Source organism: Bidens hawaiensis, unplaced genomic scaffold (genome assembly GCF_021521415.1).
Source record: "Bidens hawaiensis isolate Kalapana, Puna unplaced genomic scaffold, B.hawaiensis_p1.1 tig00006520_1, whole genome shotgun sequence".
Taxonomy (NCBI): Eukaryota; Viridiplantae; Streptophyta; class Magnoliopsida; order Asterales; family Asteraceae; genus Bidens; species Bidens hawaiensis.
Genome location: NW_027491437.1, coordinates 1091910 through 1117655, shown reverse-complemented (window position 1 = coordinate 1117655; position 25746 = coordinate 1091910). Strand labels below are relative to the sequence as shown.

The window sequence follows — 25746 nt, the reverse complement described above, 5'->3', positions numbered from 1 at the left end:
CGCGCGGTTGTTGATAGGTTATTGTTCAGTTTCCTCATTATGATTCGTGCGGATAGACCGGCACTTTCATTTTTGGGTGCTGAACCTTTTCCCTTCAACTGACCTGCGTGAAGGTTTTTTCACATTATTGGGTTTGTGCGGGTAGGACCGCCTTCCCACGCAACGACTTCACGTAATTATGCGGTGAAAGCCGGCATACTAGTGTTCAGAAAAGTAAAATCATCAGCTTCGATGTTCTAAAGAGAATCATTTCCATTAGAAGTGGCTCTTGGCCTTTTCTTTACAAATTGGAATTGATTTACATGCAAATTGTGTAAATGAGCTCCCTTCCATGTTGGGATGGGAGTGCCATCGAGCCGATACGCACCTGGTTCGGGATCTCGTTCTTTACGCAGCATGTAGTCTCGACATTGAAGCTGGAACTTTTATTCGTGTTTTCCCCAGCCGAGGTTCTACACGCACCCGCCTGCTCAGCCTTTATTGCGCCACGAGGTGCGCGAGCGTCCCATCTCTGACAAATGCTTCGACCATGTCTTTTACGTCTATGCATTCTTCAGTGTTGTGGCCTTTTGTCTTGTGAAAGTCACAGTATTTGCTCCGATCAGCATCATGACGATGTCGGATTATTGGAGGCTTTGGCCATGGGAGCTCTTCAGTAGCGAATATCTCAGTGACGCTCTTGGTGAGTGGCGTCCATCTGGAGTTCCGGTGCGGATGTACATTATCCCTTCAGCCCAATCGATGTTGCAAGCCGGATGAGGTGTCAAAGTTTACCCTTGACTGCCAAATGCCTAGCTTCCGCTTTTTATTTAATCGGGCGGTGAGGACGTTGTCTTCTCTCGTTTTCTGAGTGTAGAGGTTTGTGCTCTGGGGGAGATCTCTACCCAGTTGCTTCTCCGTTTCCGCATAGCGTTTTGCTGCTGTCATGATGGCATCCCATGTGGATGGCATGCCATCTTTACCCGTTAGGGTGCGGATGAGCTCTGGGTCATGCGCGCCCTGGATGAAGGCAGCGCGAACAAGATCTTCGCTGATATTGCCCAAACTTAGCTTCTTTGAGTTGAAGCGAGTGATGAAGTTTGGCAGAGATTCATCTTCTTCTCGTATGCATTTGAGGATTGTCCATTGCTCCTCGGTATACTTCCGTTGCTGGCTGAAGTGTTGGCTAAACTTCTGCTGGAAGTCTGCCCAGTCGTAGATGTGGTTGACCGGTAGACGATCAAACCAAGCTCTAGCAGCCCCAACAACCGTCATTTGGAACATGTAGCACCAGGTGGGTTCCGTCCAATTGCTGACGGTTGCCCCCGCTATGAACCTGTTCAAATGATCGTCTGGATCAGATATACCGTCATATGTGCCTATGTTAGGCATTTGTTTGGCACTCTTTGGGGCGATTGCTTCCGCAATGTCCCTTGCAAACTTGGACGTTCCTGCATTTGCAATGTTTGGTCTGAACGTTTTGGAGAAGTCTCGTGGACTTCCACCTGTGCTTTTTGGTTTGAAGGCTTGTCCAAAATGCCTTTTCGGTTGGGATTCCATTTCCTTACGCTTCCCTTTTGCCCTATGGCGAGGGTTCGCGTCGGAGTCGGATTCCTCCGAGTCATCCTCCCAGTATTCGAATTCGTCGGCCTGTTGTATGGAACGCAAGCGTTCGTCCAACTCAGCCTGGAATTCCTTTTGTCGTGCCTCCGCCCATGCCTTAACTTCATCGAGAGTTTGGCGGGGGAGTCTTCGTTTCTCAAACTGGGTATCAGTGGATCCCAGTAGGCGATCATTTACTGCACTTGCCCCAGCTTGAGTAACTGGGGTAGTGTTCGTAAAATTTACTTCACTTGCCCCGGCTTGGGTAACCGGGGTAGTGTTTGTAAAAACTGTGTTACCGGTATTCACCCCAGTAGCTGGGGTTGTGGTTACCGGAATTTCTCTAACCATCTTTGTAGAAGTTTGAAAAAACTGGAGAAAAATAAAGTTCTAGCTTTATGCACGGATGGCGCCAATGAAGAAACACTAACCGGACCCCGGGCAGATTACTGGTAACCTGGGGGTTAGATAGATGTTTCCCACGAGGGGTTAGACCCTTGGAAGATGGTTCTTCTGATAACCTGCAAAACAGACACCGTGAGCTCGTCACTGAGAAGGGGGGGGTTCCTCCTTGTGACCACCCTCCGGCGTGAGAATCAGACTAGATTGCTCTTTAAATATAAAAGTATATTAAGAGATTGCTAGAGCAGATATCAGGTATAATATGATGATAATGTGGTAAGATATGATAAGATCAGATGGTCATACCATTTGTGGTATTTATAGCCGAAGGTAGGTTTCCAAAGAGGTATGGCCGGCTGCAACAGTGTTCCTGTTCCACCAACAGTAGCCTACGCACGTGCCCTGCTGGTAGTTGGTGGGTAGGTAGCGGCTGATAGCGACCAGGCCTGCTGTATACTATTCCTGTTCCACCAACTGACGGCTCTTCCTTGGAAGGGTTGTTGAGGCAATTCAACACATTGTTAGAACGTGGATGGCTCTTCCTTATACAAAAAGTGAAACAGTATTTGGAGAACAATTGCAAAAATTAACAATTTCCTTGCTTCTTCTCAAGTCTCCTTATCTAAAGAGATCAAAGGGGCGGCTAGGAATGGGGTAAAAATCTGATTCTTACAGGATGCTTGGTTAGCTGGTTATCCTTTAAGAGACTTGTACTAAATTGATTCTTTGTTGTTATGGTAGAATGTTTGAGTATTTGGAAGACTCGCAACTATTTCATTTTCTCCAACAAGCCAATTAAAACCGCAAACATTCTTGCCGATATTAAAGTCTTAAGTTATCTGTGTATGAAACATGGGTCAAAATATTTGAATATGCATTGCGACAAGTGGAATGTATGTATGATGTAATTGTTTGTATTTGTTTTAGTCGGCTTGTGCTAGCTATTTGTTAGTTGGAATTGTGGTTGCGTTTTAATGGAAAGTTGTTTAAACAAAAGAGAGACATTTTGTTTCCTAAAAATACTCAAATGTTATGGAATAATTAACGAATTTAGACGAGGAGGGTTACCGAACCCTTAACCTCCTAATTCGGCCACTGATAAGAAAACAAACATCGAATTGTAGTGATGGTCCAATAATGCAAATCATGCATGACAACTCATAATATATAAGTCGTACGTGTATACTTATATTAAATGTTAATTATTCACATTAAAATAATATTTATTTAACTTAATATAATAATAAAAGCACATGGAAATCCAACAAACTTTTGTCACAAAGCTAATTTGGTACATAAAAATGAATAAAAATATGAAAGAACCCAAAAAAAACTTCCCAAAAGATCGATTCATTACTTTCATCTAAAAGTAAAATAAAAAGACTCATGATTAAAAAGACACTTTTGGTTTTCTCGCGTCTAAAGCTATGGAGTTATTTACCCGTGTTCAGCAGGTCATGCATAGACTCTAAGATTAGCAAATGTAGTTTTTAAAAGATTGAGTTTTGCAATTTAAAAAGAGGTAGCGGCACAGCTTGTTGCCCGCTTGCCTTCTGTTTCGATGTAATCTAAACATTTACTTTTCAGTTTGAAATAAAAATCCAAATTATAACTAAAATCATGTTTTATGAATAACAAATCAAACTAAAAAAAACATGTTTTAGATAATTGTTCTTTTTTTAAAAAAAGAAAAGCAAGCATTGTAAGAGTGATAGATTAAAAAGCATACGATCATAAGACATGACATCTTAAAAGGATGCTCATAAACTTATAAAAAGTTTATTATTATTAAAAGCATCTTCAAAGATAGGTGCTAAAACGTATCATTCCATACATACAACACCCACTCAAAACCCTTTAATACCTGCCCTCACACAGTTATAGAAAACGCACTCTCTTCTCTTCACCCATATAACTTGTCTGATGTCTTCCTTGACCAAGACAAGTCTCTCTTCTCTCTTATCCATCACATCCCTTCTTTTTCTCACCCTCTCTATTCTCGATAAATAATTATACACGAGACTTGTATACCCAATCAATTTTTAGTAATAAAAAAATATAAAATTAATGTAATACACTTATAGTTTTGGGGTTGATGGTACAGTGACAAAACAAAGTTAAAATAAATTTACCTAAAGGAAACATTGATTCACTTGTAATTAATTGTAATAGTTGTTATAATGATCTAACTATATATACTCTTTGTGTTCATTTATTAAATTTCGATATTTAACACCACTCCAAAATCTTCTACACCCACGAATCTTTTGGCAAGATTTAACAAATAATGTTAAATAAATTACAATAATAATAATAATAATAATAAACTTTAAACATATTCTTTCTGTTTCTCTCTCATACAATCACGGATGCACGCACTGATCACCACCAGAACCAGAACCACTGTCCCAATGCTCTTCAACTCCGGCAACATTTTAACCTTTAATCAATAATAATCAACACCCATTTAATATTATTATTATTACTATGCCGATCTCATCAACTTCCGATGAATGTTCTTCATCATCAACGCCCAGGTCAACCAAAGTGGTCAACTTACTCCGTCAATTCACACACACCATGAAATCCGGCGGCTCAAAGCTCAAAGACCGCTGCAAGAAACCCACCCAAGTGCACGCCTTGACCATCTATTCCATCCTATCATCTTCTTCCAGCAGTGACGAGTATTCAAAATCACATCTTCCATACGGGTTACCCGATTCCAACCTAATTGAACCCCCAATTGACCGCTTTTTAACCCACCTTGACTTTGTTGACTCCGTTTCCGATCTTTACCGGAGAATCTTGCATTCGGGTTCCGAATCGGGGTTGTATGTGGAGCAGTATGCGTTGTTGTGTGTTGTTGGTGACCCGAAGCTGCTTCGGAGGAGCTTGCAGTCGGCTCGAGAGTATGCGGGTGATGTGCATTCGAAGGTCGTGTTGTCGGCTTGGTTGCGGTACGAAAGGCGAGAGGATGAGCTCGTTGGGATCTCGGGTATGGATTGTATCGGTAAGGCTCTCGAATGCCCGAAATCGGCTTTAATTGATAATAGTTTTGGTTGCACACAATTTGTTTGTGAAAATGCCTCAATGAAAGTTAATAAATGCGCGGCTGATGATGACATTAATGAAGCGGAAAATGTACATTTTAGCAGCGGTAAGCCAAAATCGGCTTTGATTGGAAACAGTTTTGATTGTTGTCATTGTGTTTGTGAAAATGCCTCAATGAAAGTTAATGTTTTTATTGATACGGGTAATAAATGCGAGGCTGATGATGACATTAATGAAGCAGAAACTGTACATTTCAGCATTGGGAACGAGGTAATTAATTGTGTTAGACCCAAAATAGCTTCGTTATCCAGCCCGTTAAACACGTTATTATACGGTAGTTTTGTCGAATCATCGAAACAAAGTATTGATTTTTCCCAAATTGGGATGTCGGTGGAGGCAATGCGAGGTGTTGAAATGTTTAGTCGAACGAAAAAGTTGCCCGATTTTGTTACTCCAAATGTAATTTTAGAGATTCTATCATTTTCACAGCAATTCTGCTCTGAGGAGATGAAATCTGCCTGTGAAGTTTATCTAGCTTCATTAGTTTCCACCGTTGATGAAGCGTTAATATTCATCGAATACGGCTTTGAAGACAGCGCGAGTCTTCTTGTAGCTTCTTGTTTACAAGTTATATTAAGAGAGCTGCCAAATTCATTAAACAATCCCAAAGTTTTAACCTTGTTTACTACCCCTGAATGTATAGAGAAGTTAACCATGGTTAATCATACATCTTTTTTACTATACTATCTTCTCACACAAGTAGCCATGGATGAAAAGATGACATCATCAAACGCGGTCATATTGTTAGAACGATTAATCGAGTTTGCAACAGAAAAATGGCAGAAAACGCTTGCGTTTCATCAGTTAGGCGTTTTGTTATTCGAAAAAGAAGATTATAAAGCCGCACAAAGTTGTTTTGAGGCAGCCTATGAATTGGGTCACGCTTATTCTGCAATGGGTATTGCTCGGACACTGTACAAACAAGGGAAAACGTATCTAGCGCGTGATTTAATCAAGAAGATTATATCAGATTGTAAACGACCGAATGGGTGGATGTATCAAGAAAGATCTTTATACAATCTTGGAAGTAAAAAGATTCAAGATTTGGAACTAGCTACCAAATTAGACCCGACACTCGCATACCCGTATAAATACCGAGCTGTATTATTCGTGGGTGAGAATTTAATCAATGAGGCGATTCAAGAAATCAATAAAATCATTCGGTTTAAGGTTTCACCCGATTGCCTTGAATTAAGGGCGTGGTTTTATCTTCTTGTTGAAGATTATCAATCTGCAGTGAGGGATATTCGGGCGTTGTTGAGTTTAGAACCTTGTTATATGATGTTTCATGGTAAAATGAGGTGTGATTATATGATTGACTTGTTGAGTCAACGGGTCAAACAGTGGAGTCCTGCTGATTGTTGGCTGCAGCTTTATGATAGGTGGTCCTATATTGATGACATTGGTTCACTTGCTATAATTCATCAAATGATGGCTCATGATCCGGGAAAGAGTCTTTTAAGGTTCAGACAATCTTTACTTCTTTTAAGGTAATTTCCATATTTAAAAATCTATTTTTCTTATATTTTGTTATGTTTTGAATGCAATAAATGACAACCTACTTTCATTTAATTTCTTATTATAGCGCATTTTCTTTCCTTAAATATAGCAATTTATTCCCATTTTGTTTGTTTTCTTATAATAACTACCTACTTTCATTTATTTATCCATTTGCTGATGTGGCACCACTTTCCCTGTTTACACCGTGTCATTGTACACATGGAAATTCCATGTGTACTTTGAAACTAACGTGTAATTGGAAGACTGTAACATCTGTCATTTGAATTATCAAACAAAAGTATTTCTAGGTGGAGGGTAAAATGGTTATTTTAATAAAATTAACGTCCAAAACTAACCGGCATTCATGCTAAGGATGAAATGGTGATGGCTTTAGATTATTAAACAAAAACATGCTTTTTTTAAACAGAGGGTAAAATGGTTATTTGACTCATTCCAATAAAATTAACGTCGAAAACTAACGGGGATGAAACGGAGACTGCTTTAAATTATCAAACAAAGCATAATTTTTTTTAAACAGAGTATAAATTGGTCATTTTGATAAAATTAATGTCCAAAACTAACAGACTACCAAACCAAAGATGAAATGGTGACGATTGATGTAATTTACTCTTAACAAATAAATGAATGAAAGTATGTTGTTATTACAAGAAAAGAAAATGAGAATAAATTGCTATTTCTTGCATTTCACTCTTAAGGTTTTGTTATGATCTTTTAAACATAACATTTTACATATTGGGCATAACAGATTAAACTGCCAAAAGGCGGCCATGCGGAGCTTACGATTGGCTAGAAATCTTGCAACTGCAAAGCATGAACGACTCGTTTATGAAGGATGGATTTTATACGATACAGGATATCGTGAAGAAGCTTTATCGAAAGCTGAAGAATCGGTATCAATTCAAAGATCGTTTGAAGCGTATTTTCTTAAAGCATATACACTTGCAGATACATCACTTGATCCCGATTCGTCTTCTGTTGTTATTCAACTTCTTATTGATGCTCTTAAATGCCCTTCAGACGGCCTTCGGAAAGGACAAGTAAGTGACATGTGGCAAGATGGGTGGGTTGGGCTTGGGCCGATTGGGTCACGGGTTATAATGGATTCGAGCTAAAACAAATCATTTTTTTTTGCATGCCGTCGGTTGACCTATAAACGTATCTTATCTGTTTAAAAATATTTATTCACAGCTAATACATAAATATTAATACAAATTACAAAAGCAATATTACTGTTAGCCAAGTTATTTTAGACGTGAAAAAAGCATGAAACTTTCGAACTTATCCGGTCTTCAAGTGCCATGTCACCAAAGCAAATCACATAATATCATGAAATTTTAGACTTTCTAACTTATCAGGCTATCAAGTGTCATGTCAGTAATCAAGTCACATAATTTCTTTAAAGATTGAGACTTTCGAACTTATCCCGTTTTCAAGTGTCATGTCAGCAATGCAAGTTACATAATTTGTTGAAAGTTTGAGACTTCTATCTTATCCCGTTTTCAAGTGCCATGTCAGCGATGAAGTCACATAATTTCCTGAAAGTTTTAGACTCTCATAACTTATCCAGTTTTCTAGTGCCATGCCAGCAATCCAACTTACATAATTTCTTGAAAAGCCTTGAGACTTTCTAAGTTATTTAGTTTCATGTGCCATGTAACAATGCAAGTCACGTAATTTCTTGAAAGTTTGATCATTTTTTCTAATAAAAGTTTGATATTTTACCTTCTTTTTGCAAGCAGCCCCAATTTGAGTCTTTTTGTACATAAAAAATAACCGAAGCATCCCAAATCAATTAAAAGTGTCACCTTTACAAGGAACAGAAAGATAAAGCAAAGGGTAAATTTCTCTCTTTTATTTTGCAGGCATTAAATAATCTAGGAAGTATATACGTGGACTGTGGGAAGCATGATCTTGCTGCAGATTGTTACATAAATGCACTTGATATAAAACACACAAGAGCCCATCAAGGGTTGGCACGTGTCTATTCTCTAAAAGATGACAGAAAAGCCGCATATGATGAAATGACAAAATTAATTGAAAAGGCAGAAAATAATGCATCTGCTCACGAAAAGCGTTCCGAATATTGTGATCGTGATAATGCTGTTATTGATTTATATATGGCAACTCAGTTGGATCCACTCAGAACTTACCCTTATAGATATAGAGCTGCAGGTATATTTCAATATTTAATAATTATAAATATGACATTCAAAGATTAATAAAGTTATGAACTTTATTATTTTTCTACCAGTGTTGATGGATGAACAAAAGGAAACTGAAGCTGTTGACGAGCTTACAAAAGCCCTAGCGTTTAAACCCGAGCTGCAAATGTTGCATCTTCGAGCAGCGTTTTATGAGTCAATGAGTGATTTTGACTTGGCTTTAAGAGATTGTGAAGCAGCACTTTGTTTAGATCCTAATCATAAAGAGACCCTCGAGCTTTATAACCGAACACTAAAAGAATCTGCTGAGATCTATACATGAAGGGCGTAAAAAGACGTTTACACCCTTCATTGGTTCAATTACACGTTTACGCCCTCCATTGGTTCAATTACAACTGCAGATTCGTCATTTGTGCTCGGAATGTATGATAAAAGAGGGACAGAACAGGAGAGGAGTTCATAAGGTATGGTTCAAGGAGCATGTTACATGTATTTGAATGTTGATTAGGGTTGTAAAGAAGGGTAGAAAAGGGAATTACACGCATACCACCCTTGAGAATCTTGTTGTAAGTTGTATGTTGTATGCTGTAAAATCATTGTTTCATCATAAATTTCGGAATGTAGACTTCAAGATTCTCTTTTGTTATAAATTGGGGTGATTATCAAGTTGTAGAGGGGTCAAAAGGGAATTTCACACATTCACCCTTGGGAATCTTTTTGTACGGTGTAAAATCATTGTTTCTTCATATATTTCTGAATATAAACTTCAAAACTCTCTTTTGTTATTATAAATTTAGTTGATTAGCAAGTTACAAAGGTTTTAAAGATGAACAAATGAAATACTTATTATTAATAATATATATACAGAAAACTTAGGTCCAAAAGATAATAGATACACAATGAATAACAGCTCCAATCTTTTTAGGTTGACTCCGTAGACGATAAGATCTCGAGTTCAGCCCACCAAAGTGGAGACGCTCTCGGTATCGCACTTTCAGGTGCCACGTCAGTAATCTCTTTCAACCGACCCGTAACCCCTCTCATAATGGGCCTTTGATTCGGGTCAGAAACAACACACATTTTCACCACTTCAAAAAGCCCGTTAATCATATGGTTCTCAAACGAGCTCAAACTCGGATCCACTAAACTTGTAATGGGCTGTTCGGTTATCAAAAAATCTGATACCAAATTTTCGAGAGAATCATTAACCATCTTACCGGTAATGAGTTCAAATAATATCACACCAAAACTGTAAACATTGGTTTGTGGGGTTGAAAGCGGGGTCTCCAAAAGCTCGGTTCTTGTGGGGCCCGTTTTTGATGCGTCCCAGAAGCTGAAATCTGAGATTTTGGCTGCATAATCTTCGGTTAGATATATAGATGATGATTTTAGGTTTTTGTGAGCAATAGGCGGGTCGAGTTGGTGCAAATACTCCAAGCAGTATGCAACGCCCATAGCTATGCGTAATCGTGTCGACCAATCCAAATGTTCTGCTTCTTTGACTGGTCAAACAGATCAAAAGGTTAAAATTTGACCAAATTGTATAGATATTCATTAGTACATGTGACAATTAGGTCAAACGGGTCAAAAGGTCAAAACTTGCGCAAAGTACATCGTGCATAAAACCTCTTGAATCATTTTATTTGAAATTTAATATATAAAAATGATCAATAATGATGAATCACTACCTAATCCTGTTAACTGCATGTGATCTAGATGTATGTCAGCTGTCATCACTCATCAGATAAACATTATTCTTGATGCTAACTAGATTAAAAAGGTAATCAAAGGTTTCTTAAATAACATGCATTATTGGCTAGCATGCATAATTGATTCAAGAATCTGATGAAGATGAAAAGGTCAAATAATTGACCAATAACTCAAACCAAGATTAATAAAAGGTCATCATAACACATATTAATATTAATTATCTTAACCTATTCTGACTATTATATGAAACTAAAATATTAGAACATACGTATGAATATGATCTAATCGTTGAATCTAACGAAGGAGACGCAAAAGTCAAAAGTCAAAGTGGACCAAAGTAACTTACCATGCAAGTGCTCAAACAGAGTTCCATTTGGAGCATACTCAAAAACCATCATTCTTGTGAAAGGTTTTTGTTCTTCACAATACCCAATAAGATTGACAAAATTCTTGTGATTCACCTTTGACAACATTTCTATCTGAAAAACAAACCACCACCAAAGATTTGATTTTTAAATAAAGATCAAACAAGATTTGTGTTGTACTAGGTTTCTAACCTTGTTTCTGAACTGGGTTTCTAGTTTCTTGTTCCAATCTTTAACCGATGTTATTGAAGTTGATGTAACGGCTATTTCAACCCCACTTGAAAGTGTACCTTTGTAAACGGTTCCATCTAACATTGATCCAATTATATTACTAAAATCTTCGCAAGCTGTTATAAGTTCCGCGCGTTGTAGACTTGGAACACCTGAAATACAGATATTAATTACTAGAGGTCGGATGTAGGCCTGTAAACAAACCGAACGCTCAATGAACCGTTCGGCGGGAAGCTCGTTTATGTTTGTTTATTTAATATACTAACGAATATGAACATAACTTTTTGTTCATTTAGTTAAACAACGAACATAAACACGTCTCGTTCGTTACTTTATGTTTGTTTTAGATACATATTCATTAAAAAAAAAATTTGGCTCATCGCAATTTACTCTAGTTTTATGGAATTAAGATATTAATCATTACAATTTAGTCTAGTTTTATTCATTTTTAGGCCAACATATTGATGTTCACGTTCACTTTTAATTATCGTTTGCTCAGTTATGTTCGTTTATGTTTGTTCATCTATGTTTAGTTAGGTTCGTTTAGGTTTGAGAATTGTTCATTTATACAATTAACAAATGAACATAAACACACCCATTTTCTTAGCAAACGTACACAAAAAAGAACAAGAAGACTCTTTTCATTAACTTTACTTGTTTGATCGTTTGTTCAATTAAAGTTAAACAAATAAACACGAACATGCCACGCTCATTTAGTAATGGGTCAAAAACCAGGGCTGCAGTTCTTGACATGGTTAATGCCAAATATGATTATAATCACTAAACTAATATTAATTCAGGGCTGCAATTCTCACCAACCAGTTTGACACATTTGCTTTGAAACTACTTTTTATTTTTATTTTACTAGAAATATAATGAAAGAAGAAAAAACGACCTGTTGTGAATGCTTTCTGAAGTTGCCCACTTAACCCAGTAGCAAACGGGTTAACCGTAACAACTTTATTCTTTTTCAAGAAAACAAAACCGAAAGCCGTAAGAAATATAAATACCGAACCCCCGATCACCCCGGACCAGATTAAAACCTTGTGATGGTTTGAATGGTTCTTTATAAAATTTGGAGCCAAAACAGGTGAAGGAGCCAATGCGGGTTTGATCTCAATTGGTGGACTTGCTGGCGGGAAAATTGGCAATGGTGGAATTACTGGCGGAAGCGAAGGGGCGGCGATTTGTGACGGGGGAAATGATATTAATCATTACAATTTAGTCTAGTTTTATTCATTTTTAGGCCAACATATTGATGTTCACGTTCACTTTTAATTATCGTTTGCTCAGTTATGTTCGTTTATGTTTGTTCATCTATGTTTAGTTAGGTTCGTTTAGGTTTGAGAATTGTTCATTTATACAATTAACAAATGAACATAAACACACCCATTTTCTTAGCAAACGTACACAAAAAAGAACAAGAAGACTCTTTTCATTAACTTTACTTGTTTGATCGTTTGTTCAATTAAAGTTAAACAAATAAACACGAACATGCCACGCTCATTTAGTAATGGGTCAAAAACCAGGGCTGCAGTTCTTGACATGGTTAATGCCAAATATGATTATAATCACTAAACTAATATTAATTCAGGGCTGCAATTCTCACCAACCAGTTTGACACATTTGCTTTGAAACTACTTTTTATTTTTATTTTACTAGAAATATAATGAAAGAAGAAAAAATGACCTGTTGTGAATGCTTTCTGAAGTTGCCCACTTAACCCAGTAGCAAACGGGTTAACCGTAACAACTTTATTCTTTTTCAAGAAAACAAAACCGAAAGCCGTAAGAAATATAAATACCGAACCCCCGATCACCCCGGACCAGATTAAAACCTTGTGATGGTTTGAATGGTTCTTTATAAAATTTGGAGCCAAAACAGGTGAAGGAGCCAATGCGGGTTTGATCTCAATTGGTGGACTTGCTGGCGGGAAAATTGGCAATGGTGGAATTACTGGCGGAAGCGAAGGGGCGGCGATTTGTGACGGGGGAAATGATATTGATGAGGTCGGTACACCTAACGGTGATGGTGATGGCGATGGTAACGGTGAAGATAATGGTGATGGTGAGACTTGCAACAACTTCCTTTCGGTAGCATCGCCGGTGTGAATAATATTCCTGTAAGAACAAAAGAAACTAGAGTTTGAATGTTTTGATTCAAGATTTGATACAGATACGAACGGGTATTGTTGCATATCGGATTTGAAGTTGAAAGTTAGTCAACTTTTCCAAAAAGTCAAACCGTAAGGAGTCTAGGTGGTAATTTCGACCCGCTTGCTTATTAGTGGGTCGATTATGGACTTTTAATGCATAAAACCTTCTAAATCATTTTATTGAAAAGATAGATTATTACATTTGACAAGCTAATTTTCCATTAAAAAAAAACAACTTTTTAAATAAAGATTATTTTGGCCGTTCGGGTCAGTTCAACCGACCCGTCCCACCCATTTAGTCACCTCTATGTAAAGCACTTACCAAGAATTTGATCTGTCATTACATCTAGCATCATTATTGGATCTTGTGAGTCGGTTTTCATCTACTTGAAACTCGGAAAGTGTCTTAAGATTATATACTTCAGGGGTTAAAGTATCAAGAAAATTGTTATTATCCAATAAACTGCATCAACAACCATATACAAACCGAGTCAGCAAACATAAGAACATGTTAAAATATATACAGCCAAAAATACAACTCACAGAATCGATAGGTTATTGACAAGATCAGACGGGAATGTCCCGGTAAAGTTATTATATCCCAAATCCAACACTTCTAGCTCCTTCAAATCTCCAATTTCTCGAGGAATCGTCCCGTTAAACGAATTATTACGTAAAATACTGCGCATATAACACACAAGCCAATGATTAAAACACGACGAGTGACCAAAAAAATAAAGAACGTAAAATCATTAAACATGGATACTCACATGGATTTCATATTTCTTAGCTTTCCAAGCTCGGGTGAAAGTGCTCCTCCAAGACATAGATCTCTCAAATTCCTGTTATTACAAGAATAATAATAATAATAAGTAACATGGACTCAAATCATACCCGACCCGATCTGCATCCCGGGTAACCACAGCTATTGTGATCAGCTACGCATTCGATCGAAAACCTAACATGCACTTACGAAACCGATTCTGTAATCAAATTTTGTTTCAAACTGTGAAAAATATTATCACATAATATTATCAAAGAGTACTACCAAGAAACTAGATAAAAAAAGACAGCTTATACAAAAAAATTCAGTTCAGCTAGGCATTAGATCGAACACCTAACAGACACTAATAATAGCAAGATAAAAAAGCTTACAAGACTACCACTTTCCCATCAGAGCACTCAACCCCAAACCAAAAACAATGGCCCAAATCCGCCACGTCACCGTCATGATTCCAATTAGCCAAAACCCCAAATGGGTCCGACTCAATTTGTTCTCTAAACCTCAACAAAGCCAACCCTGCAAAACCCATAAATGAATGATAAATACCAAAACTTTAATAAAAATTCGAAATAAATCCACAATTGGTTTAAAACCCACCACACCTTCAGTGTTTAGAGACCAGCAAACACTCGAATTGTGATCAATTGTTAATAATATAGCAGCAGCCAGCATGATCGCCAGTTTCCAAAATCTTTCCATTTTGAAAGCAAAATAGAAACAGAGTATGAAGGGTTTTGAATAAATACTGCAAAAGTGCAAAATCACGGTAAAACAGGTAACGAATTTGAATAAAAATGTAATATAGTTGCTGACTGACTACCGGGATTATGGGTTTCTGTTACAGAATGAAATCATGGTATTATTATTATTTGAATGAATTTGGAAGAGAGATGTTTTCTGACCGAGTATATATGAATGAATGTTTTGTGTTTTATAATAATGGCGGCCGGTCCTGTTGTTTATAACATGTCCTACGTACGTCACGTGCTATTTTTTTTTATTTGTTGTTATCATGTTCTACTTGGCCATGTTTGGTGGTCATGGCATTTATCATTACTTAAATTTGCAACTGCCAATAATAAATGGAAATGTGGCATTTTAATCCATTTAATTTATCTATTTAGCAATATTAAGTATTTGAATTTTTTTATTATTAATTATGTAAAATAAAGGTACAAAAATGTATTGGATTACATCGAAACAGAAGGCAAGCGGGCAACAAGCTGCGCCGCTACCCCTTTTTGAATCACAAAACCCAATCTTTTAAAAACAATATTTGTTGATCTTGAGGTCATAACATTACTATGCATGACCCGCTGAACACGGGTAAGTAGCTCCACAGCTTCAGGTGCGAGGAAACCAAAAGTGTCAAAAGCTAAAGGAATAAATACATGTTTGTTGTCAAGACACGCATTTTCATGTTTTGCCACCTTACCTGAAGCAGCTTTTAATGCGGCTTGACCGATCGCGAAACCACTACTCCCTAAGCCCACCAAAGGAGAAACCCCTGTTAAATCCACACACATGTGTTTCCCTCTTATCCATCCAAACACCAAAATGTCAGCCGGTCGAAGAGATGATCTTCCCTCCGACGGGTCAATCAGGAAATTCACAGGTGCTTATTTCTTAACAGAAATTCCAGCTCGCCTAAATATATCAAAAAGCACATCCCTAACCAGATCGTCTGAATTGAATTTGAATATATGTTTTTAAGTTTTTTATTAAATATAACTATTTAAGTGTACGTGTTTAGCGGTTGGTTAAAAGCCGCAATTGTTGTTAAAATCAGACTGGTTGATCTTGTCAGAACGGATCACTAGTTGGTTTGATTAAAACAACGTCGTTTGAAATGAACGGTTTTTTACGAGTGACGGTTGGACGGATTTTAGTTAAAAAATATGTTTTTAATTACAATGAGAAAAAAAGTACTGGCATTTGATATTTGAATATGTTGGTGTCTTATATATTGGTAGCTAAAATCAATCTTCTATTCTTAAAAAACAATATCGGCAATTTTTTAGCTGGTTTAAAAAATGCATGTATGCTAGCTTTTTTATATAAGGTAACAATATAATATTGTTTGGAATTATAAATGACAGAATTACAAATTTTGTCCTTTAAAAAAAGCCAAAAACCGGTTCGTGTCCTTTTCTAAGTTTCCTTGCAGGCGGTGTCCTTTAAACTTTTTTTTTCTACACGTTATGTCCTTTACGCTAACTGGGTTAGAAAAACTCAGTTAAATGCCCTCACGTGAGACGCATGTGAGGGCATTTTTGTCTTTTTGCCTACCCTTCTTCTTCTTCCAACTCCAATTCATCAACAATAATAACATGACCACCGCTAGCTGTCATCTACACACACCGTTCATACTCATAAACTCCAGTTGCTACAGAAGAACAACCTGTTTACCTATTACTGTTAGTAGTAATCGGTGTTCCGGAAAGCGGAAGGTTACGAAGGCCGTAGCTGCCGTGTCCACCGGCCGTGCTCGTGGTGACGTCAGCGGAGGTAATCGGAGTGGAGGAGAGGAGTTGCAGGTGACGTCGAATCAAAACCCTAATCGAAACCCTAATCGAAACTCGTTCATCGTCTTCCGCCAAATCGGGACCATAATCAAAGTCTGTTCATCGTTTTCGGCCAAATCGGGACCATAATCGAAGTCCATTCATCCTATTCCGCCCAAATCGGACTCTGTTCATCTTATTCCAGCCAAATCGGAACCCCAATCGGAGCTCGCTCATAGTCTTTGAATCAAATCGAAGACATAAAGATGCAATCGAGTAAGAAAGAGAGTGAATCTCGGTTCTTGGGGAGCTTCCGGTGGCTACGGTGGCGGTCGTTATGCTGGAGCTTTTGGCTACAGTGGTTTGATGGTGACCGGAGAAGGTGACCACCTGCAAAAAAGGCAGTGGTTTCCGGTGGTTTAGATTAGAGAGAGAAAGAGGAACAGTGGAAAGAGTATGGAGTCAGAAAGACGAAAAGACAAAAATACCCTCACATGCGCCTCACGTGAGGGCATTTAACTGAGTTTTTCTAACCCAGTTAGCGTAAAGGACATAACGTGTAGAAAAAAAAAGTTTAAAGGACACCGCCTGCAAGGAAAGGACACGAACCGTAATTTGGCTTTTTTTAAAGGACAAAATTTGTAATTGGGTCATTATAAATTAGAGGACTTTTGTTGCTTTATTGTCTTTCTAAATACGTGTATTTAGCATTTAGCAATCAATCAGAATATGTTGTATAGTAATGTACTTCATATATTTGGTTAAAACGCAGCAATTAATTGAAAGATACATGTATACTAAACTTTCATGCAATAAAAATATCTGTCACATCATATTAATAGCTTATGTCAACAAGGCAAGTTTAAAACTACAAGATAAGTTTTTATTAATCATGCTGAGGTTATCTATCTATCTATATATTTATATATAAGACAAAATGGCAAAAGACGTCATTTACGTTTAACCCGGTTTTCATTAGACGTGTTTTAATAAAAGAAATAGCAGAAGACGTATTTCATGTTTCAGATTCTTTTCATGCTTCGTCCTTTGTCACTAACCTAGTTAAATTTTTTTATTAAATCTAGTCATGTGTCTTACACATAAGGACAAACCGGTCATTTTACCTATTTATTTAAAAAACATTGTAATAATAAAAATCAATTTAATAAACCCCTCTCTTTGAGTTCATCCACCACCACCAAAGCTTCATCTCCGGCGAGGAAGTCACCACCGTCTTCTCCGATGAGCCACCAACGTTGGCACCGGAACCACCATAGCTTGCCCACCTACCATTGTCTCTCCCTCCAAGCAACCCAACCCTGCCACCATGAATGTCTTCCCTTATTAACTTAGAATCATTCACCACCACAATCTTTAATTAACAACAAACTAACAAATTAATCAACGTGTAACATCCCCGTTTCAGTAAATAAAATAAATAAATAAATGTTCGAGTTTTTATTTTTAGATATCGTATCGTTTTGCGTCGGTAATTAATCAAATAACGTATAGATAGTAGATAAGGTTAAGAAGGATTAATGGACTTGGGAGTGATTTGGGCCCAAAAGTCTTTGGGTTTTGCCTATTTAAACTCCTAAACCCTAATCTTGTCATTATCCTCATCATTTCACCGTAATCATTCCAATCATTGGCATACCTACACAAAACATAGATCCCCTGTACACCAAATATTCCAGATCCAAATCGTCCATCCTAGATCTAGCATAACCACACCAAAGGTAAACGATTTACATTCGTTGTTTCATTTTCTTAATTAATTTCGATAACGAACAAGTTGAAGGTAAAAAAAAGAAAGAACCGATGTACGCAAGCTTTAATCAAAATCCAGTCAAACAATAAAGACAAGGTGTTTAAGAAAATAAGCAATTCAAATAGCAAACTGATGAAAACGGGTCTTCAACGAGACCCGGGTTCCAAAAGGTTCGGCCAAGACTCGAACCCGAAGCCAAATGTCAAAAGCAATATAGGTCAACCAAATTCCGGCGAGGGTGGAAAAACCCATTTCCGGTGAGCAATGAGCAGACACGAAACACGAGGCGCGAACCATCCGAACCCAGCTGAACCCATGGCGGCTCGAGTACGGACCAAGAATAAACCGGATCTAAAATCTGATAAACCCATTTCGCGCGAAATGATTCCGAGCGAAATCTTGAATTTCGCATCCCAAGCGAACTTGAACCCATGCGAAGAATCACCTGTGCGAAGCGAAGCTCCGACGTGCGATGCGAATCACCCGTGCGAAGCGACTCTTCCCTTATGCGATTAGATCGGGTGCGAGCTGTGGATGAATGTCGCCGTGGTGGTTTGATGTATGGGGCCGGTGGTGGGCGGAAAAGATGAAGGGAGAAGGGGAGGTCGCCGGAAAGATGTGGTGAGGCGGCGGCGGTGTTGCAGAAAAGCAAGAAAGAAAGGAAAAGTGAAAATAATATTAATAATAATATATAATATATTAAGTTTTAATAATAATAATAATAATACATAAAATTGAAAGAAGTATGGGTGCAGGACCTGAACAAAACCCGATCCCGAGACCCGACTCATCTAACGACCCGTGACCCGTCTCAAGTAATAAGAGTGGGAGTGGAATGTGAACCGAAAACGAGAGCCAACCCGTTAATAAAGGAATTTATTAGCAAAGGACAACTTATAAAGTATATATAATAATAATAATAAGTATGAATGGTAATGAAATAATATAATAATAGATATGGCTACGATAATCATAAATATCGTTAAGAATGTAAACTAATAAAGACGATTCAATAATAAGATGATGCCAAGTATATTAAATTAACAAAAACAATGTAAGAAGGTTATGTGTCAGTTCGAATAACTTAAAAGTTAACCCCGTTAACTTAAGAAATTAAATAACAAACAAGTATAGAGATTAGTACGTGTACGTTATTAACAGTTCGTCGAGCCCAGTTGAAGAAAGGCATCCCTACTAATTCGGAAAGAAATCGACTACAGGTGAGTTCTAGCCCCTTTATGTGTTATGTTTTCGGGGCTGTGTGCATACTACGATGTGTTTAGGTTTATACACTTAACTTAAATGGTAAGTGTATATTAGGTATATGTTTGCGTATGAATGTGAATGATATGGATTTATTAATTTAGTATGCCGTAGTTATAATTAAGTATATTATAATTGAAGGATAAAGGTATGAAACGAACGAAGGTATGATTGTATGGTTGAACGGTTAGTAAAGGGTTGCGGACCCTGCTAATATCTGCGAAGAATATAGGGTGACGAACCTTAATAATATCTGCGAAGTTTATAGGATGAAAGACTCTTTAAAATATAGAAAGGACACGTATGTATTAATTTAAGAAAGTCAGATAAAGTATGGAAGATTGTATGTATGTAAGTATGAATGTTAGAAGAACAGGTAACTAATTAATACGTATCTTCGGACGCGTATTAATAAATAAGTGAATGCAACGTATGTTAATTAACTAGAATTCACTCAGCGTAGCTGACTTTTAGTATACACGCAGGCAAGTAGAATGAGGCAAGTTGCTTGATGAGGACACGTGGCAATAAGAGGAAGACTGACATCGTTATGAAGAAGACATCCGTGTCGTTTACGTTTTATGTTTAAGACTTATGTTATGTTATTTTAAGACAAGATGGTTATGTTATGAATGAATGACCTTTAATTCCACGAAATGTTTTAATTAACTCTGATTTTTCGAATTATGTGAATGAGTAAATCCAACCAGCGAGAAAGTAGGGCACCCGGGTCGGGGGCCTTACACAACGGACCACCGTCACTGCATAGTCTGACGAACGCCTCAACATCGAACGACCATCACCGCAAGTCTAACCCTACCCACCCCAAATTAGAGCTTTCAAACCTAGAAAAAAGATGAAGATGATGCATACTTTAAAACCCTAGATCCTCAAATTAGGGATTTTTGTTCTCAACACCCCACCTGCAACCTCCGTTAGCTCCGCCTCCCATTGTAACCACCATCAGCTCTGCCTCCACCTGTAAAAACCGTCGATTTCGCTTCCCCCTTCAACCACTGCTGGCTCGGGCTCAACCTGAAATCACCGCCGCTTCGCCTACACCTGCAACATCCACCGGTTACATCTCCACCCTCAAGCTCATTTTATGGCACAATTGTTTGGGTTTTAAAGACAGCAGCAAGGTTGTTGGTGATTTGAAGCTCCGGTGGATAAAATCGGGTTCCGGTGATGATAATATAATGAGATTTTGTTGCTGGTTTCGTGGCTGCCCTGATACTAGTGGCGGTGGTAACGATGGCAGGTGGTGGTGGTAGGTGGCAGGTGGTGGTGGTAGGTGGAGGTAATGGTGGCTCAGAGAGAGTGATCGGAGATAGAGGTGAGAGAAAGAGAATAGATGAGATGGGGAGAGAGTATTTAAGTGATTTTAATTACAGAAATAACCCCTTAAGAGGTAAAATGACTAAGTTGCCCTCACATGAGGCGCACATGACTGGATTTAACGAGAAAAAATAACGGGGTTAGTGCCAAAGAACGTAACGTGAAAGGAATTTGAAACATGATGTATGTCTTTTGCTATTTCTTTCATTAAAGGACGTCTAATGAAAATCAGGTCAAACGTAAAGGACGTCTTTTGTCATTTTGTCTATTTATAAACTCTAACCCTTAATACCAAACATCTTATCAAATCAATGACTAAGATGTGGTGGTGCTAAATTCTTAACTAACTGAACATGTGCTATAAATCTACAAGTTATGATTTGAGGGCAAAAAGAAGAAAAAAATGCAATTGTTGATCTTTATCCATCTAACTTCATCATTTTGTAGAATTAAATCATTTTTGTATGCTATGTTATTTTTTTAATGTACTTTCACAAAGTACACTTAATCTGGTTTATATGAAGTAATATGATAAAAATAAATTTTGGATGAAAAAACGTCAATCCTACATTTTTGTGTGTTTATTTTAAAGAAAACAAAGACAAAGAAAACTATTACCTGATATTAAGATGAGTGGTGAAATAGTAACACTTTTTTAATACACAGTAAACTACATTGACAAGAAGAGGCTACGTGTTTACTGTTTTAACAATTGATGAATTTTTTAACAGGATCATAGCTAGTCACTTTTCATAAAATACACAAAAAATCTGACTAGCTATCAGATACTAGAGGTTACTATATAATATATTAATATGAAAATAAGAAGTAATTAGTAAAAGTGTAAAACACATAGAAAAATATAAGCCCCTTTATTTGACCGTAAATATTATGAGGTAAAAGTAGTCTACAAAGGGAACCTATAGTGTTCGAATTACTCAAATAAGATCGACCAAGATTTGTTTAATGTTTACTTGAAAAAGTCACCATTGTTTGTAATTGGCCGGCTGCAGATTTAATACTTATAAACTGTTTCTCCTTGTAGTATTTCACATTATAGTTGCTTTTGATTAATTCCCCTCATATAAGAAAACAACTTCGATTACAATATAGTGGTAGATTCAAAGGTGAATCATTAAATATTTGAGAACTAGCTAATATTATTTACTAGTTTTTTTTTTTTTGAACGGCAAATTTCATTAAAAAACTAGCGAGACGCTAGAAACAAAACACAACCAAGAAATGATTACAATATAAAATTACATCAATCGATCCATCTAATGCTTTTAAGAGGAGAACGATTCTTGATCCATAGATAACCCAACGATTTTATATCCTTCATTATTTTGGATATGCAAGCCGGTTTGTTGGAGAAGATGAGATTGTTTCTTGCCTTCCAAATACACTAACAAACGACTAGAACAATACTATATAACACCTTACTTTTGAGATGGCCCAAATCACTCGTTTCATGAACTTTGAGGAGATCGGCCACTGAGAAAGCATAGATAGGAGGTAGATGACACCAAGTACTAACTCCTTGCCAAACAACCGAGGCAACAAAGCAAGACAATGTTCACTTGTTTCCTCATGCTCCCCGCAAAATCTACACATCGTCAATCCCACTTCAATGTTTCTTTTAGAAAGCGCTTTTAGAGACGAAATCCTCTCCATTTCGGCCTTCCATGCATGAATATTAACTTTTTTAGGAACCCAACTATTCCACTTCATGACACATGAGACGGGAGAGTTGGATGAATCGGACAACAACTTCTTCATAGACGCAAGCGAAAAAAATTCCAGAAGAATCATTTAACCATACCCATCGATCTGGGCTATTGGCGACCCTCACATGCAACAGCATATTCAGACATATTGCCAAATCTAAATTTTCTTCGTGAGTTAAAGATCTCCTCTTCCAGCGCCATTTCCACACAATATTGTCTCCGATTCGATCATAACACCTCTCTACTAAACAAGTCTTATCCTTTTCCAACGCAAACAAATTAGGGAAGGTTAACCGAAGCGGCTCCGACCCGATCCACCGGTCAAGCCAAAATCTAGTTTTATCACCTCTTCCCATCTCTCCTTTAATTAAATTACCCAGGTTAATATTAGAAAACGCAAGCTGATTTTCCAATTTAGCTATAGAGTTCCACGTACCCGGCTGATTTTTCGAATAGGGAAGAATAGGCCAAGATCTGTTAGTCGAATGTAAAGAGACAATAACCTTTCTCCATAGGGCATTGGGTTCGTTCTTGAAACGCCACCACCACTTTGTAAGAAGAGCTATGTTGGCATCCCTAAGAGGAGAAAGACCGAGCCCACCCGCCTCTTTACTGGAAGTAACTTTATCCCAACTCACCCAACAAATCTTTTTCTTTTCATCATTACCACCCCAAAAAAAGGACCTCCTTTTCGCTTCCAATTGATTTATGATGCTACAAGGAGCTTAAAAAGCAAAAAATAATAAGTTGGGAGAGTTTCCATTACGGATTTCAGCAAAGTTAGTCTTACCCCTATCGATAGAACAGACGCCTTCCAAACCGATAACCTCTATGTACCATATATTTTAATGGCCTTACAGTGTATTCCCTAGTAAATACATGTATTTGATGATGATTTAATACATATACCCACTAGTAAATAGACTATAATTAGCAATTAGTTAACCGATAGTGTATTCATTGATGAACATATGTGTTCACCTTTAAATAAAGTGGTTCCTAATGTTTCTTAAATATTTAGTGGTTCACGTTTGAACTCACATCTACATGTATATGAGAGCGTGTTTAAAACATACTCATTTTAGGTAGAGTATCGTACGAAACACATAAGCACTTATATGCTGTCCAAATGAGATGTGGTGGGAGAGAGAAAGAGGTGTGATTACAAAACCTTCTTATATACTAAACTTAAATCAATATATACGAGTTATTATATATATATATATAATTATAGCTTTGTATTAAGCGAGAAATATATAATATTCTTGTAACTTTGGACTTGTTCTGTACAAGTTTCTTTACATGACATTTGACTTGAACTTAAATATATGCTATATAGTTAATTATTATATGTTGAAAGAGTGCCTCTGACTTTAACACCAAGGTAAAAATATTGTAGCGGTTTCTACCGGATCTCTTATAGTTAAGTGGCGTGACATTTTCAAAATTTATCGAAAGCGTTCAATAGTCTTGTATAATATCACTTAAAAAGCAAACATGAGTTCCAAAATTTCTTGCGCAAGCTTGAATTTAAGTTTCTCAAAAGTTTACAACACCTAGTGTTACCATCAATTCGCACTTCAAAGGATTTGACTTGCAACTATCTTTTATTGGAAGGAAGATGGTGATTTTGTACTTAAATTAGGTGAATGATTGTTACAGACAATACTAGCTTTAATGAAGGTCTTTATTATGAGCTCAAAAGAATATATATAGAGAGAACCCTAAGACATTGATAACTAGTTAGATGATGATTAGAGAGTGATACTTGTCATAAAGCATTTGGGTCTCTCAAACGAGTTGAGTATGATAAAACCTAGCGAACCGCAAACATTTTTTGCTCGCTCATTATAATTGATACATATACTTAACATGATACATACAATTAAGAAATTAAATGACTGATACTATAGTTTCTTTTATAGAATAGTTTAAAAGATTATATACATTTGGATACTCTTTGACTCATTTATTAGTTGCTTTATTTGTTAAGAGGTAATGATAAGGAGAATTGTGATATGGAAGTCATGGTTTATTGATGGACACTTGCCACCAAAAGCACTTGCTTTTGTTTTGTGATGTATTATTTCTACCTTCATGTAGCATTAACAATTGCATGTGGGGGCTTATTAATTATGAAATTGGGTGTGTAGCTTCTTGGGAGATTGAGTAGTCCCAATATGTGGGGTTGTATCATGTTACATGTCTTGGAGGCTAAGATCTCTCCCAACTTAGAGATGTGGAGTGACCATCTTATATCACTCAACATCATCATCGTTTCATTTTCTTTGAAGTGAAACTTCGATAGACCAATTGCGTCCATTTATATTATTTAAACGAAAATTTATTAGGTCGTGATTATCAGGAAAGTTTCTTATTATTAATGAACTTACCATCAAATTTCTAACTGTTTTATGACGAAATCAAGTATGCATGATAATGTAAAACAAGACAAGAATTTCGGGATGATTTTCTAATTTCGTTAATTCAAATAACTTTGCAATATATACAGAACAAAAAACGAGATACATAAACAAAACATTTGTATAAAACAGGATACAGTGACCCGTACCAACGTATAGTTCATTTGTAACCCTTGATCAAACTGATACTTGAGACGGATAACTATTAGCATATATTCTTATTTGTAATACTCTTAATTTATCTCCTTAGAACAATTTGTATAGTAATAATTTGTATTCTTTTCTATTTTCCTATAAAAATAAATATAACCTTTTTCTATTTGGTTGTATATACAATTTGTACAAAAACATATTACAATAAAAAATATGGCATACATATATAATAGTTAAATGCAACATAATTCAAACCAAAAATAATGAAGAAGTGTAATTGGTTTGGTTGAGGCCACGTCGTTAGCATGGTTTCCTTAAAACATATTCCGTGATGTACATATTCACCTATGTTTTTAGGGTACAACAGTCAAAGCTTGTTCGGTCGAACCTAAACTCACTAATCTCAGAGCACTAGTATTTTATACAATTAATTTTTTTCTAGGATAGAATAAGACACGGCTTTTTTTCTAACAGTGGATATTTATTAGGGCACGGGATACCCCTAGCAAGAAACTAGGAGAAACCGTGAGAAGCAAGAAAACTTG

The 25746-nt window shown here is 36.9% G+C and overlaps 2 protein-coding genes across 2 annotated transcripts; one reads left to right on the top strand and one right to left on the bottom strand.

Annotated features, from left to right (window-relative positions):
• The first annotated feature begins 4437 nt into the window (after positions 1-4437).
• On the top strand, positions 4438-24991 carry LOC143632661 (ethylene-overproduction protein 1-like). Its single transcript, XM_077101126.1, has 7 exons — positions 4438-5055; positions 5117-5124; positions 5172-6584; positions 7361-7652; positions 8478-8787; positions 8867-9432; positions 24977-24991. The coding sequence occupies exons 1-6, from the start codon at positions 4471-4473 to the stop codon at positions 9097-9099; spliced, it is 2841 nt and encodes a 946-aa protein (XP_076957241.1). The 5' UTR covers positions 4438-4470; the 3' UTR covers positions 9100-9432; positions 24977-24991.
• Positions 9569-14883, bottom strand: LOC143632662 (inactive receptor-like serine/threonine-protein kinase At2g40270). Its single transcript, XM_077101127.1, has 9 exons — positions 14625-14883; positions 14394-14538; positions 14009-14080; positions 13782-13919; positions 13561-13701; positions 12773-13203; positions 11045-11235; positions 10834-10966; positions 9569-10279 (listed from the first exon to the last, which is right to left on the bottom strand). The coding sequence occupies exons 1-9, from the start codon at positions 14719-14721 to the stop codon at positions 9699-9701; spliced, it is 1929 nt and encodes a 642-aa protein (XP_076957242.1). The 5' UTR covers positions 14722-14883; the 3' UTR covers positions 9569-9698.
• Positions 24992-25746: the final 755 nt, after the last annotated feature.